Source organism: Scleropages formosus, chromosome 15 (genome assembly GCF_900964775.1).
Source record: "Scleropages formosus chromosome 15, fSclFor1.1, whole genome shotgun sequence".
Lineage (NCBI taxonomy): Eukaryota > Metazoa > Chordata > Actinopteri > Osteoglossiformes > Osteoglossidae > Scleropages > Scleropages formosus.
The window spans coordinates 11,342,645-11,357,502 of NC_041820.1; the positions used below are offsets into that span (position 1 = coordinate 11,342,645).

At 44.2% G+C, this 14,858-nt stretch overlaps 1 protein-coding gene across 1 annotated transcript in view; it reads right to left on the reverse strand.

Moving 5' to 3' along the window:
* smyd3 (SET and MYND domain containing 3) overlaps window positions 1-14,858 on the reverse strand; it is a 163,720-nt gene that overhangs the window by 118,904 nt on the left and 29,958 nt on the right. The window contains exons 2-5 of the mRNA XM_018750344.2: window positions 13,786-13,849; window positions 10,839-10,955; window positions 10,688-10,745; window positions 8,484-8,620 (exon numbers count right to left, since the gene is read on the reverse strand). Of these exons, the coding sequence (XP_018605860.1) occupies window positions 8,484-8,620; window positions 10,688-10,745; window positions 10,839-10,955; window positions 13,786-13,849 (376 nt within the window). The remainder of the gene's footprint in view (window positions 1-8,483; window positions 8,621-10,687; window positions 10,746-10,838; window positions 10,956-13,785; window positions 13,850-14,858) is intronic.

Here is a 14,858-nt window from a genome sequence, read left to right on the forward strand (position 1 = left end):
TGGCGTAAACACACCCTCGGATGGACCACCTCGGAGAGGCACGGTCTGATTAAATCGATCACCTGCACATAAACACCTGAACAACGTTCAAATGGGGCGAACATCTGAGCAACAGCTGCAGAGGGATGACGAGCAACTGCACGAGCCCACATGGTAAGCAGTCACAGGCTTTGTGGGTAAGTGTCCAGAGCACGTCTGTTCCAGGAACACACAGCAGAGCTCAGTGTATCCAATTTGCTCACCTATTAAACAAGCACAGGTAATTAATTAGCTGAAACAGGAGAAGCTAGAAACCACTAGACATGTGACCATAAGGACTGAGAAAGGAGAAAACATATGGATGACGCAGTAAGAAAATACAGTTAAGGGATACTGAGTTTCTATTCTGTAAACATCGTCATTATTATTACTACCACTATTGCCCCCCCCCCCCTTTCAGGCCGACTGCTGGCTTGCCTTATTGCATACAATCTCAGTGTCGTGATATTTCACCTAATATCGACATGTTTTAACTGGGATTTTCTACGGTTTGTAGACACCGAAACTATGTATTGGCTCAGTCAAAAAGGGGTAAGTACCCTATCTTGGCCAACATGTATGTGGTGGACTGAATAACAATACGAATTTAAAAAAAAAAAAAAAAAGCCACTTCTAAACAGGGCGGTGATTGAGCGTTACCTGCCGTACAAGCAGAACCCTTTTGTGAGCCCTTTATCTCCACTGGATGGCAGAGAGGACCGGCAATTTAGAGCAGGAGACATTAAATTATTCAGGCTTCAAGATTCCCATGAAGAGACACAGGAGGGGAAGCTCTAAAGAAGAACCACCCAGATTTCAGATGTATTTGGCAGTATGTCTGTGAATCTTTGGTAAAAATATATAAAAATTGGCAAAAGCCTTCAGCATACTTCCAAGGAGGTGGTCGTCTCTCCATTCGTATCACACGCTGCGAATGGCCTTCGGAGGCCCAGAGAAGCGAGGCAGCGACCCTTTCCAGGAGAAGACCCTGTTAACGTGGAATTCACATTGAGCACCAACACCAAATGTTCTCATATCTTAACGAGCCGTTTTACAGCCTCCTTCCCACTTCCCGAGGCGATCGGGAACATCTGCAACGCGGAAGGATCGCATGTCACGCACATGACGCGCACCGATCTTCATTCCATCTGGCTCCTACAGGTCAGTCACACAGCACATGGTGCGAAAGCAGCGTCGGCACATAGCCTGCGATGCTCACATCTCCTGAGCGAACGCTGATCCAAAGAGCATCGCACATGCTGCACCTCTTTCTACTACTCTCAAATTCAAAAATAAATAGACTTTCTTTTTTTTCTCCATATGAAGCATTAGCCCACTCCTCCGTCTACAGCGTGACAGCCATTGATGCGCGGAGGTGACAACCAATGACAAAACAACAACAACAACAACAACAACAACAACGTTCCCTGGCGATACAGCTACAGAACCCCTCCTCAGAAAACATTTCCCATTAAAGCATAATGCTGTGATCACTGCCATGTTCCGGCCCTTCAAAACTACAGTCCTGTACCCACTTAGGGTACGTACCCTGTTGAAAAAAGGTGCTGCAGCAGGAGCAGGGATTCAAACCGGCATCCTCAGATTGCAAGGTAATGGCTTTACCTACTATGCCACCTGCTGCCCCACGAGTATTTACTGCAACAACATGGTAAGTTTCCATGCTCAATCAATCCATTATGAAGTCATAGCATTTCCAGTTTCTGTGCACTGAAGCACTTCATGCAATCAGAATGAGTGACGTATCATTTCACTCATGACATGGTAATGAAGGTGCAGCACAAACATTTCCTAGGGAAAAGACTTAAAAGGAGGAACTTGTGGCTTTTGTTTCAACCCAGTTTAGCAATAATGCGATGGCAGACTTTAGTTGGTCAATTGTGCAGGTCGAAAGGGTCAACCATCTAATCCAACAAGGATACAATGGGCCAAGTGATGGACTGGCCCAGCAGCTCCCATCCATCTGGCATGCAGAGTGGTCTCAACGCACAAAGCTGGAGTGAGACCACCCAGAGGTGAGACAGGAGGAGAGAGCACATTGACCTGACCTAGTGACCTTTTCTCCCCTCTCCAGCCAGACACCTCACATATGTCAGCACCACTTGTCTGACTCCGGTTTGCAGGAAGATCTCCAAGGGAAGTAGCCTTGAAGCTCTCTCCTTTCTGTGTTGCCTTCAGAGTGGACACAACAGCATGTGGCCAGTTTAGAAGAGGAGCAACTGAAGCATCTGCTCAGTAATGATACGGAGCCATGTGTTGGGGCAGTCAGGCTACGCAAGGTCTTCACACACAGTCATTCAACCAGTTTTGGCCACAAAGCCATGCGTGTTCACACCATTAGGAAGCTCCTGTTGATAAACGAAAGTGACCGAATTAACGTAAATCCTCATCAAAAGGAATGTCAACATCCCACCAGGATCAACATCATTGCCAAATAAATTGTGATGACAGGTGTGTTGACCTTTGGTGGGAATGGACTGTTCATTGAGCTGCAAATCAAAGATTTAAAAATTAAAGCTACTTTAAAAAAAAAAAAAAAAAAAAAAAAAAAAAAAAAATTACAGCAGACTCGTCATTTTAATATAACCGAGTCTTTCCGCCTGTTGCTAAAAATCTTTTATATGCAAATTTTTTGCAACACATTTTCCAATTTCTTTTGACTTTGTTACATAATGATGAGATGGGATTCAAAATTATGTTCAGACAACCAGAACAGAGCATGACTCCTCTCTCCCAGGCCCATATTCCTGTATTCTGAGATAACAACCAAAACTGCCAGATGTTCAGACAGTACCCTTTATGACTTGTGGCAGTGGAGACTAGTATGGAACATGTAAATCGAGGGCTGCACAGTAAGCTTATTTACATACCTCTTTGGCCATGAGAAGTAGATGTGTGAGTGGTTGGACACACAGACACACACAAACATGCACACACACGCCGAGAGAGAAAGAAAACAGTCCCCAGAGTTTAATTTGGACGTGGACATTCACACTTCCGTGTGCCATACATTTAATTAATACATTTAATTAAGTCGGTTTTCTACTCATTGGAAGCAGTGCCGAATCCCACTCGGAATTGTACTCTAATGACTCTTCTCACATTGAGAGCCCCCACCCACCTACCCCTAAGGAGAACCATGGTAGGACAAACAGGAGTTTTGTGCTGAATTCATTAGGCATCCTTGCTTTTCACTTGGTTAGTGCAAGTACAGTGTGAATAACAAAACAGATTCATGAATAAGAAAAATTAAATGGAAAACAGCAACTCCGAATGCTCAGAGTTAATTTCAACTCTGAATTCATTTTTAGATTCCATTTTAAGGAGCCTTTCTAGCATCTCCTGAACAGTTATGGAAATATGAAAGTCCATTTTATGGTATGTTACCCAGTCTTATAAATCCTTATCGAGTCCACTGTCTGTGGAATGCAGCAAAAACCACTTGTCCTAAAATACCTGTTGGTTAGTAAAAATTTTTAAAAGTAACTCTAAAGGTAAAAGTGGGGAGAAAGAGAGGTCAAAAGAACCTCTTCTCACTCTTCCTACAGGAGCAGCAAGTGGCAGAGTAGTTAGAACTGCCACCATTCAAAGGATCCGGGATCGAGTCCGAGCTCCAGCTGTAGTACCCTTCAAGTTGAATTTCACTTATTAGAAATCAGCCAGTTGTATCAATGGGTAAATCACTGCAAGCAGTGTCGTGTACAAACCTGACTTTGCAAGTTGCTTTAATGAATAGACACTTGCGCTTGATGTTACTTTTAAGCTCATTTATAGAGCCCAATTTCAGAATTGCATTTATTTCACTAAAGACATCTTTCTAACATCAAAAAATAAGGCGTGGGGGGAGAATATACACAGAGCTCCAGTTGGTTCTTAAAGTTTGTGAATCCTACACAAAAGGTGTGTGAGCACCTGACACCTGTCATTGTATTTCATTAACAGTTGAAATGTAGAACACATCCTTCCAATACAGGAGCACAGCCGTAGAGAAGTTCGCAAACGTAGTACCAGCCACGAAAGCCGAGGGCCCCATGTTCTAATGGCATCAAACCGGTTTGCCAGTAACCCATCTCTACGTCCAAACATGAACGCACACCAGAAATAATGAAACATCCGCCGCAGTCAGCTAAATGAAGAGAAAAAACAGATGGAGAAAAGGGGAAATAAGAAACTGAGTGGAAAGAAAATTATACTGAACCAAAAATAAATAAATAAACTAGAAGCAAGCCCACAGTTAAAAAAAAAAAAAAATTTTATCCTGAAAGTGCAATATAGACCAGCAGCACAGATCATTTTTTCCCCCTCGGGTCAGTTTTGGTATACTAGAAAACAGTATTGACATGCTCAAGGCCATTCCGTCACAACAAGTGAATCTCTGAATGTCCTGGTCGGGAAGATGACTGATGTTCCGAGGAGGGATGGTCCCACGAGAGGCACGGTCATCCCCACGGGCCAGCTGATGCAGAGACCATTACAAGATCCGCAGGCATTACAAGTCCCCCCTCGCACCCAAATCCAAAGCGCGACCATGGGAGAACCCAGTGGTGTGTGACCGCCGGGTTATCCGTAATGAGATCGCTGCGGCCAACAATGGGCGGTTAGGACACCTCGGCGCCAGGGACAAAGGCTGCTTTCGGCTCATGTTTATTCATTGTTTATCGACCTCAGGCATCGCAAGTCTGCATCTGCAGCTTCGCCCAGGAACGAGTGGCATTTAATTCACGCCAATCAGCAAGGCTGACAAATCATGGAGAGTAAGAGATTGCTGCATCTGTTAAGGTTAATAAGTGCAAAGCTCATCAAGGTGAACCATCACCTTTATCGCCCCTTGTATCCATGTGGCCGATATCCCACAACATGAAGTACAATTATGATGATGTCTCACTGTCAGTTTATTGTACTCCTGTTACGATTTAAGTCTTTGCTCCCAATTTCAGGTACAGTTACCTTGCTGTATACCACGTGTTTCAGTGCAAACAGAGAACGAGTGAAAACGACTCATAAATGTTGAAATGTACATGCTTTGAACGGTGTTTAGACACCAGACTTGTATGCAAAAAACATTACTGTATTACAGCAGCAGTTTTGTTTTTTTGGAGTTCTTACAAGACCCGTGTGGAAGGAGAAAAGAAGTTCTTTGGTCAAAATATGTCCTTCCAGAATATTATATTACATTATACACAAGATGTTTCCTTGTAATAACATGTCCCACATTAGTTTCCAGAAAGTACACAAAAACATGAATAATTTATGATATTTCAAAACATAGCAATAGTCTTATCAAAAAAATTCCAGTTTTCAATCTGAGTAAAGAAAAAAAAAAAAAAAAAAAAATGGAATGAAGGTCACCTGAAGGTAATGAACCTCACACTCGGGTACATCTACCTAAAGTGAGCTGATACGTGTGCTAGGAACAAATAATTTCTCCACAAAGCAAAGGGTGACACTTAGCTTTGAACTTTGACCAATTTTAATTATATAACATGACAAAGTGTTTTCACTAATGCGCTGTGTACAGCGGGGTATTCTGCAGTAATAATTCAAGGTGAGTACTTTGCCTAAAAGTATCCATGTCCTTCAGGTTACAAGTCCATGTCTTCAACCACAATGCAACCTGCTGCCATAAATATTTATAAACGCCACCCTTTCCCTGAATCCTGTATTTTTCCCGTGACCACTGGGCTGCTCTGCAAGATGACAGAGGGATGTCCTAGTTCTATCGACAGCATGCAAAAGCAGTTCAGGTCTGTCGCATTTGGGATGAATCATGAAATGCAAAGCATGAAATCTGGGTCAAGGCCAGTAAATTCGTCGTTCCCATCTCATCAGGCTACATGACATAACTGTCAACGAGAGGAGTGACTGAGGCAGAAGATCAGATGATAATTACAATATGAGAAACTCGTCCTGACTTGTATGCCCGGAGCGCCCGTCACAGGACGATGACACACCACCCAGCTGGCCCATGACATCATATTTTAGGTAAATTGCCATACTGTGATCTGACTGAGTGAACAATACAGGAGTATGATTATTAACAATTACTTTGTTTGCACCTTTTTCCAAGGGGTTAACTAAGATATATACAATTATTTACCCATTTGTACAGCTGGGTGATTTTTAATGGAGCAATTCAGTGTTAGTGCCGTGCTCAAGGGCATTACAGCGAGAACAGGGACTTCACTCGGGGCACTTTGATTGCAAGGTGACAACTCTACCCCTGCCCCCCATATTAAGTACCAAGTAGAAGGAAACAACTGTGAGGCTGCATTACACTGAACAACTTGAACAAATAAAATGCTGAAAGCTGCACACAACAGGACACAAACCCCCAGTTATGATGAGTTTAAAAGTTATCAGTGGATGAAAGCTTGATTTAAATACAGCTCCGAGCCCCCCAGCTACAGCATCACTTCTTATGACTGTCTGGCAACTTCAAATTTTGTTTGCATCTTTCTCAGCAAGAGCAGAGCAGCTGAGAGCCTGGCTGCTACAGCTGGTGCTTTTGGTTCCAAAGGTTGCTGGTTCAAATTTCACCTACTGCTGTAGTATCCTTCAGCAGGTACTTACCCTAAATTGCTCCAGTAAAATTACCCAGCTGTATAAGTGGGTAAATTGTAGGTAGCTTAACTATGCAAGTCGCTTTGGAGAAAATGAGGAAATGTAAATGTAGATAAACTCAAAATGTGCTTTGAACATCAGGGAAAAGCCAAAACAAACAAGTGGATGGATGGATGTCTAAAGAGATGAATAGACGTTTAAGACCTGCATTCTAAGAATTGCTTCAGTGAGATCCAGCCGCAACCCAGATCCCTGTGGAAAAAGTAATCTTATTTATTGAAAGCACAACACATAGCAACGGCAATATTGGCTGCACTTGGTGGTATAACAATTTCAGCTCTGAAAAGGCTTGACGCACAGATTACTTTGGGACAGCAAAGTGGCCCCTCCTCCTATAGTGGCGAACGCCCTGCACGAGCCCATCGCTCAAGTGCGAGATCCCGGAAGGAGCGGGCTTCTAATAACGAGCTCTGAGCGATCTCCACGTGTACTACAATGCCACGGAGCAGCGTTAGTTACAGAAATGGGAGAAGCAGGAGAAATATCCGTCAGGATGTCAAGCACAAAGCCTTGAAGAGGTCTCAGCACAACAATATTGCGTCCATTCCCTCCCTCGAGACGGGGCAGAATCATGGCACAAAGCAGGACTGTGCAGAAAGAGACGAATCACATTAATACGAACCCCTGAGGAGCTGCAGCCAGGCTGCAGCGTGTAGAGAGAAGGTCAGACACATAACGCGCTGGAGGAGGAGGAGCAGGAGGAGATGGATGCGACGGCACAGAGAGAACACATATGTACACAATTAAATTGGGGGCTGGAAATCCATCAGTGTGTCTGAGGGGAATTTCGCATGTCGTTTCAGAAGAGAGAGCTCAAGTGGGGTGCAAACTTTGACGAGTCTTTTTTGTCATCACCAAGAGCTGCATTCTCAACAAAACAAACAACAGTACTGATCGGTCTTCAGAAGAAGCTTTATGCAGAAGGGACGTTCTCAAAAACTGCACCGGTTCATTTTACAAGTGGCTAAGTTACATATTTTCCAGATGACAACTCATTTCCCATTATTTTTCAATATATTTTTCATTGCATTTTCTTCACTCTCTCAAAATTCAGCTGTGGAACAAATGCAACCCGTATTTATGCAGCCAGCCAACAAGGGTCAGTAAAACATACCCAAACAGAGAGGTGTGTGGGACCAATTTAATTCAACTCCCTTTCACAGTGTTTAAAGCTGGTGTCTGGTGTTAGTGTGTGCTGCTCGATAAAATGAGGAATGACACACTGCTTTATGGGATGAATTGGTTAACAACTAGCAGTTGTGGAAAGATAATTTTAAGTCTTAAGTTTGATCTATATTAAAGTCAAAACTAAGTTAATAAAAATGGGTAAAAAGTCTTAGTTTTATTTATTATATCTATATCCAAGGGATTCCAAGATCCTTACTCACAAAGTGAGGAGCAGCCATATTATTAGGCTTGTAATGACTGTGACTTTAGTTGCAGAAGAGATTTTGGATTTACAAAACAAATGAAAATTACAGATTCCCAGTCAATGACCAGTTGGGGGGGGGGGGGGGGGAGGAATATCAATGTACCAGTTCATCTGAAATATGCTTACCCATCCCTTCTGTGTTAGAGTTTCATAAAGAACCTAAGAATCAGCACAACCTATAGAGACAACTGTGTCCAAGTGTCCCCTAAGACAGACTATGACCAGAGTGAAGACTACAGCTTTGACCATGAGTATCTTTTGTTCCTCAGCAAAGAAATTCAAATCGCATGAAACCAACCCAGAAATACAGCACAGAAATGGAGTTTTGGTGGCTCAGTTTGGCCTCAGTGGACCCCCATTAGGTTGCTCATGGACAGTGAAGGGTGTGACTTACCTTGGCGAAGAGGTCTATGGGCCCCAGGCCAGGGGGCAGCTGTGACAGATCGCTCACTTCCTCCTTCAGGTAGAGCAGCAGCATGGTGCAGAGCTGCTCCAGGCCCTCCATCTTCTCCGCACCCATCTCGGAAACATCTACAGGACAGAAGGGGCACTACATCAAAATGACCAATCTGTCTAGTCCGATGGACAGGATTATCTCTGCCACAAAAAAAAAAAGTTATCAGTAATATCAGAAAAACCACAGTCATATGTCTATATTAAAGAATAACATGGAAGTTGCTATCAGTTTAAACTGCAAACTGCCTATCATACTTCATTGATCTAATAATAAATATTTGGTGATATATGCTCATTGCAATTACTATGATCCTATAAGAATGTCAGAATGATAGAAAAGTGACAGACTGAATGAGAAGAAAAACAGCGTGCTGAAAGACTGATTGCAGGCACATCCAGGCAGTCTGCAATTTCTGTGCTCGACATCTGGGTGTGGATTTAAAGTCCAGGTGTGGTGATTTATCGCTGCCAGGATAAACACATGGGGGCTTTCCATTAACCCCTTGCCTCTCATCTGTTTCTCCCTCCAAGAAAGATGCAATGGACTCTTAGGAAAAAGGTTTGTGTGACCACTTGACCCTAAAACGCTCCTGTTTATTGGGATCAAGCTGGCTCACACTCTCTGAATCCAGTGCTTCTCAATGTTGCGGGCCTGATACCATGGCAACCTGTTGCTTTCTGAAGCTCTACTCCGTGAACAGCACTTCACTCTGCACTTCCTGAAAAGACCACTGCGATCAAAGCCACTTGACAATTTTGCTGTGCTCCCTGGTCAGCAGAGTCCATGGAACTCCATGCCAGTATTCAGTAAGAATCGATGAGGAGCCCTCTTCAATGTTTTCTAAGAGCTTCAAAACTGGCACCAAACCACTTTAAAAATGCGTCGACAATGATGCAAGTCTAATGTGCCAAAGTTCTGAATTTAGACTCCTTTGCAAAAGTCAAAACATGCGTTTGAGGAGAGCAGATAGTTCAGCTGGCCTCTGCACTACCATGAAAGACCCTGGAGTAAAACTCCTGAAGTCAACCTGAAGCAATGAGTGAATAAGTCATTGTGGACAAGAGTACCCAGGTAAGATGCCTATGGGATAAATGGACAAAGTGCATATCTAAACCTCCACAATCACCAAAAGATTTAAAAAAAGAAAAAACAGCTACACGTGATTCTCCATAATGTCATATTTTAGTTGGGCACTTGGTTTAGAAGGAAAGGCTATTTAGAGGGACAGTGAATGAGTAAGTCCCCAACACCCCCTATCCTTGTGTGTCTATGTGGGTATACCTGGATTAATGTTATGCAGATATGAAGCCATTCCCAGAACTCACTGGATCACCTCGGCCCAGAGCCGCCCCGATTCAATCAAGCAGGAGGGACGACAATAAATGTGAAATACGTCGCCCTCGTGTATTCACTTCACACACCATCTCACATAAATCTGACTGGCGTGAAATGAGCTTGATGCCTGACACAAATAACCGCTGTTGTGCTGAAGAAAATCTTACTTATGAACTTGGAAAATGACAAGGACACAAAAGCCAAAGATCTACTGTATGAACGTGTATTTCTGTATCGAACATGATGGCTGAGGTCACAATCCACAAACCAGACCCATCAAGGTGAAGAATCAAAAACGAACCAGTGATGCAATAAAATTGACTGACACCCTCACCCACATGGATGCACATTAAAACGTTCAATAAAAATGCCGTCATCCATTCTGCATTCAGCATTATGAATTTTGCAGTAACAAGCATATCTCAGATCTGTATCCTCTGCATTAATAACCAGTTTTACATTTCAATACATGATTTGCAGTGTTCAGTATTAGTCTGATTAAACATTAACTGTAACTAATGAATAAATACATTTCATAATCCGTCTTTTGTTTGGCCAGGCACTAAAAGCATTAACTAAAAGCAAAGTATTAAGCTACTTTAAAGGATTACATTAAGGTCAAATAATAAATGAGGGACACACTATATCAGCCAGAAGCACGGTAATGTAGAAGCACTTAATCTATTGGTGTTAAATCTGATTTGGAGACTGGAACATGACACCATCTAGTTATAAACCCAGCTCTGACAACAACTCCTTCTCTGTTGATCACATAGATCAACCAAACCATAAAGGCCATGACTCACGTGACTCTAGTTCCACTAAGGAGTAGAGTTGCTCCGCTGGGCTGGGTTTTGGGTCCAACTGCAGGAGTGAAGAAAAAAGGATGGCGAGATACAGTTTAAATGTAAACCAGATTCAGAAGCAAAACAATTTTATGCTGCAGTCATTTTTTACCAGTCTAAAGATGACCCTTGCGACAAGGCGGACAGAATCATGGAGAGTGCCAGGGATTCTGGGTAGGAGGCTCCTAAGACATTTGCACTCCCTCTTGTGCTCTGGCCAGGCTTGTCTCTGGAAAGATACAGACATAAAAAGCACACAATTCGCATAAATACTATTTACTATTACAATATTTACTATAAGGAACATTACTTTACAAAGATACTGGGGTTCGAGTCCTGCTTGAAGTGCCTTGCGATGGACTGGCATCCTGTCCTGGGTGTGTCCCCTCCTCCTCCAGCCTTGCACCCTGTGCTACTGGGTTAGGCTCCAGTTCGCCGCGACCCAGCTTGGGACAGACGGCTTCAGACACTCTGTGTGTGTGTGTGTGTGTGTGTGTGTGTGTAGAAAAGCATCAGCTAAATGGAAGGTAAACATTACTAATTTTACTACTATACCAACATATTTATTCCAGTTTTTATAAAAAGATAAAAGACCAAATGTCATTATAAGCAAACGTAGAGCATAGCATGGCATTGTAGTAAAGTAGTTAGCATTGGTGTCTCACATCTCCTGGTCTGTGACTTGGGTTCAAATCCCACTCAGTCCATGTAGAATTTGCACATTCTCCCTGTGTTTGTGCCAGTTTCTTCCAAGCGCATAATTTCCAGCTTAGTCTAAAAATCTTCTATATGCGTGTTTGTGCTTGCCCCGCAATGGACTTACATTCTGTCCAGGGTGTTCCCTGCCTTACACCCTACGCTTCCAACATTGTGGACCACCCTGACTCTCACAGATACTGAAAAAGAACAGATGGATGTATAATGCAACCGAAACATGTGTTTTTTTTTTTCCCCCCCCCCATAAGTACAGATAGATAGTGGTAATTGCGGTTACATGGCCAACTTCAAACAATGTGCATAAGTCTGTCAACTTGCATAGACACTAGATTTTAGAAGTGTGAGCTGATGGGTGACCACAGGTCTAGAACATGGTGACAGCAGTCACTGCAGTTACAATCAGGCCTTCCCTGTATGACCATGTAAACTCTAGCCACTGGAGCAGTGTGAACAACAGTGGTTCTCAAAGCCACGGTCAACATACGGGGCACACTGGTGCCCATCTGTATCAGCACCTGGCACAGCACAGGGAACCCGAGCGTGCGTCTGGACCGTCACCTGTTTGTTCTGCTCCCGTCTCCAGCACCGCAGCAACAGCCTGCGCCTCCCGCCCGTATAGGAGGGCAGCACCGATAGGTGGTTAATGTCACCGTATTATTATTATTACCAATGCATTGCTTCACCGAACAATTCAGCTCAAGCACTTTTCAGGGAACCACCTGGGAACTGAACTGGCAACTTCTGGGTTAGAAGTGCATGGTCCTAATCACCATTTTACCAGCTGCCCTGCGAGGGCTAACAGCATGAGAAAGCCAAATGCAGATGGTGTGGGTGTGCCTTCCGCATTGCCCAACAACCAGCCTTCAAAGCGTGAGCGAGTCAATGAGCGGGGAGGAGGAACCGGTGGGAGGAGGGGGGACGGGGGACCTGGAGAGGGAACCTGCCTGCGTCTCCCCAAGGGACGAGCGGCCGACGATAATTAGCGGGCGAAGCGTGAAAATGAGCAAACAGCTGCACCCAGATGCAATGACCGCCAACTGCTATTGTCATTTTAATGTACGGAAATTGCTCCACAGTGGATCGCGCAGCGATTGCATCACAACAATCAGGACAAGAGCTCAAATTATTCAATTCTGCCAATTATGAAAGACCCGCGTGGTATAAAAGTGAAAATAGATCTTTTTTTTTTTTTTAAAAAACACATTGTGTTCGAGTCAATAAGTTTAAACAGCCACTGTACAATTAAGCATACTGCACTGCAGAAATACTGTATTATTTAACTGAGACAATTTCATATCATAGCGCACTGAAGCAATGTGTGGCCGTGCAGTATTGCTACAACTGGGTCACACAAAGTAGACACTGTTTGTAAAACACAGTTTCTAAAGTCCACTTTGTCAAATCATTACTTAAGGAAACATTTCTTAGACGCTAATTACTTTTTCAGTCTTACTAAACAAGGGGAAAAGCCATAAATAGATGCATAACATTTTGCATGCAGAACAATGCATCATTTTTTTCCACTGTTCAGTTCATATATTCTGTGTTCAACAGTAATGATAACTACACACACACACACACACACACACACACACACACACACACACACTTTCAGAACCGCTTGTCCCATACGAGGTCGTGGGGAACCGGAGCCTACCCGGTAACACAGGGCGTAAGGCCGGAGGGGGAGGGGACACACCCAGGACGGGACGCCAGTCCGTCGCAAGGCACCCCAAGCGGGACTCGAACCCCAGACCCACCGGAAAGCAGGACTGTGGTCCAACCCACTGCACCACCGCACCCCCTAATGATAACTAGTATTATTTATTCATGTAGGTGACACCATTCTCCAAAGAAACCTGTATGTTACAAAGTAGTTTAGTATACAAAGCTATTTACCAATTTATACAGCTTTGTCATTTTTATCGTACTGATTCAGGGTTAAGTACCTTAATCAAGGGTACTACAGAGCGAGGGAGCATTTAGACCTGGGTCTTTCGAGTGCACCGTGAAAGCTTTAACAACTGCACTACTATAGTTGTGTTACCACCACCACCACCACCACCACCACCACCAAATAAATAAATAAATCAATAAAATAAATCTTTCATGGCCAAATATTCCGGCCAACACTTACCACAGTTTTTACTTTCTCCTGTATATCTGTCACCGGACTTCTGTGGCCCCGCACCTTGGCAGCTGAATCTATACAGTACTTACCTGACGACAAGCAGCACCCCCACCGCGCACCCAGAGGGCGAACCATGTTCCACCGACCACGGTACATTTCGAGAATGCTCACTTATCCCCAAGCTGTCGTAACCGTGGAGGGCAGCCGTTACCTGGCAGGCTGGATTGCAGTAGCGGGCCGTCTTGCACCCGGAGCATCGCAGCAGAGTCTCCTTCCTGTTCCGAGGACAGGGCAGAGGGAAGGTCGGAGATGTGAAATCGTACCATCGAGCAGGCTGTGCATGAGCTGACGTGCTGACAGACATGACAAAGGGTCATTCGACACGAAGGGCCACAGTCTTGGGAGGGAGCATTCGCTCCTCCCTGCACGCAGCTGACTGAGGACGAGACGGTCAAACCGGACCCAGCGAGACCGCAGATCGAAGGAGACGATTATGCTGGAGGTCAGGAGGGGACCGGCCTGCCGACGAAGAGCGTGCAACGATTAATCGGAACGCTACAACTGGCAGGAACGTGCGGCAGTCACAAGCTCTCCTCGCTCACATGCAGCACGGAAGAATAAAACACATGTTCTCTCTTATCTGATGAACATACTAAATATAAAACGCTAGGCCTACATCTTATCCAAGCCTAATTCACACAGGAAAATCTAATCAGAGCCGCTGCTGAAAAGTTATTACAAGGAGTGGAAATTCGGTGTACTTCTCCGCTCTTTTTTCTTTCCCTTTCTCTAAGCTCCACTTAATGATGCGCTGATAGAATCTTTTCTGTAGCATTAGAGGGGTTATTAGCAGATCCAATCAGACTCGGCAAGACCGCGGCTCGACACCCTTCTTTTTCCCCGAAACGGCTCAGACGTCAAGGCGGCACAACGCGTACCGAGAAGCAGCGGCCCACTTACTGCGGTATTTACCAGACTTCTGATTTCCCCCGCTGTCCAACGCAGCAGGAATAGGACAGACTCCACAGGGCTCCGTTCCACCAACAATAACTTTCATTTCAAGTTAAGACAGGGACACTTTGGCAAAGGCTCAGAGACGCTGTAATGTCTCTAACTGGTGCGTGGTCCATAAAGATGGGCCTGAAAGAGTGCAGAAATACACACTTTTGCACAAAATTCACAAAAAATATGGCACACGGGTGCCTTTATCGCCGTTTTGTTAAACGGCTCAAGCTAAATTATGCCGCAAATAGCCTTAACATAACGTGTTGTTCCGTTGCAATT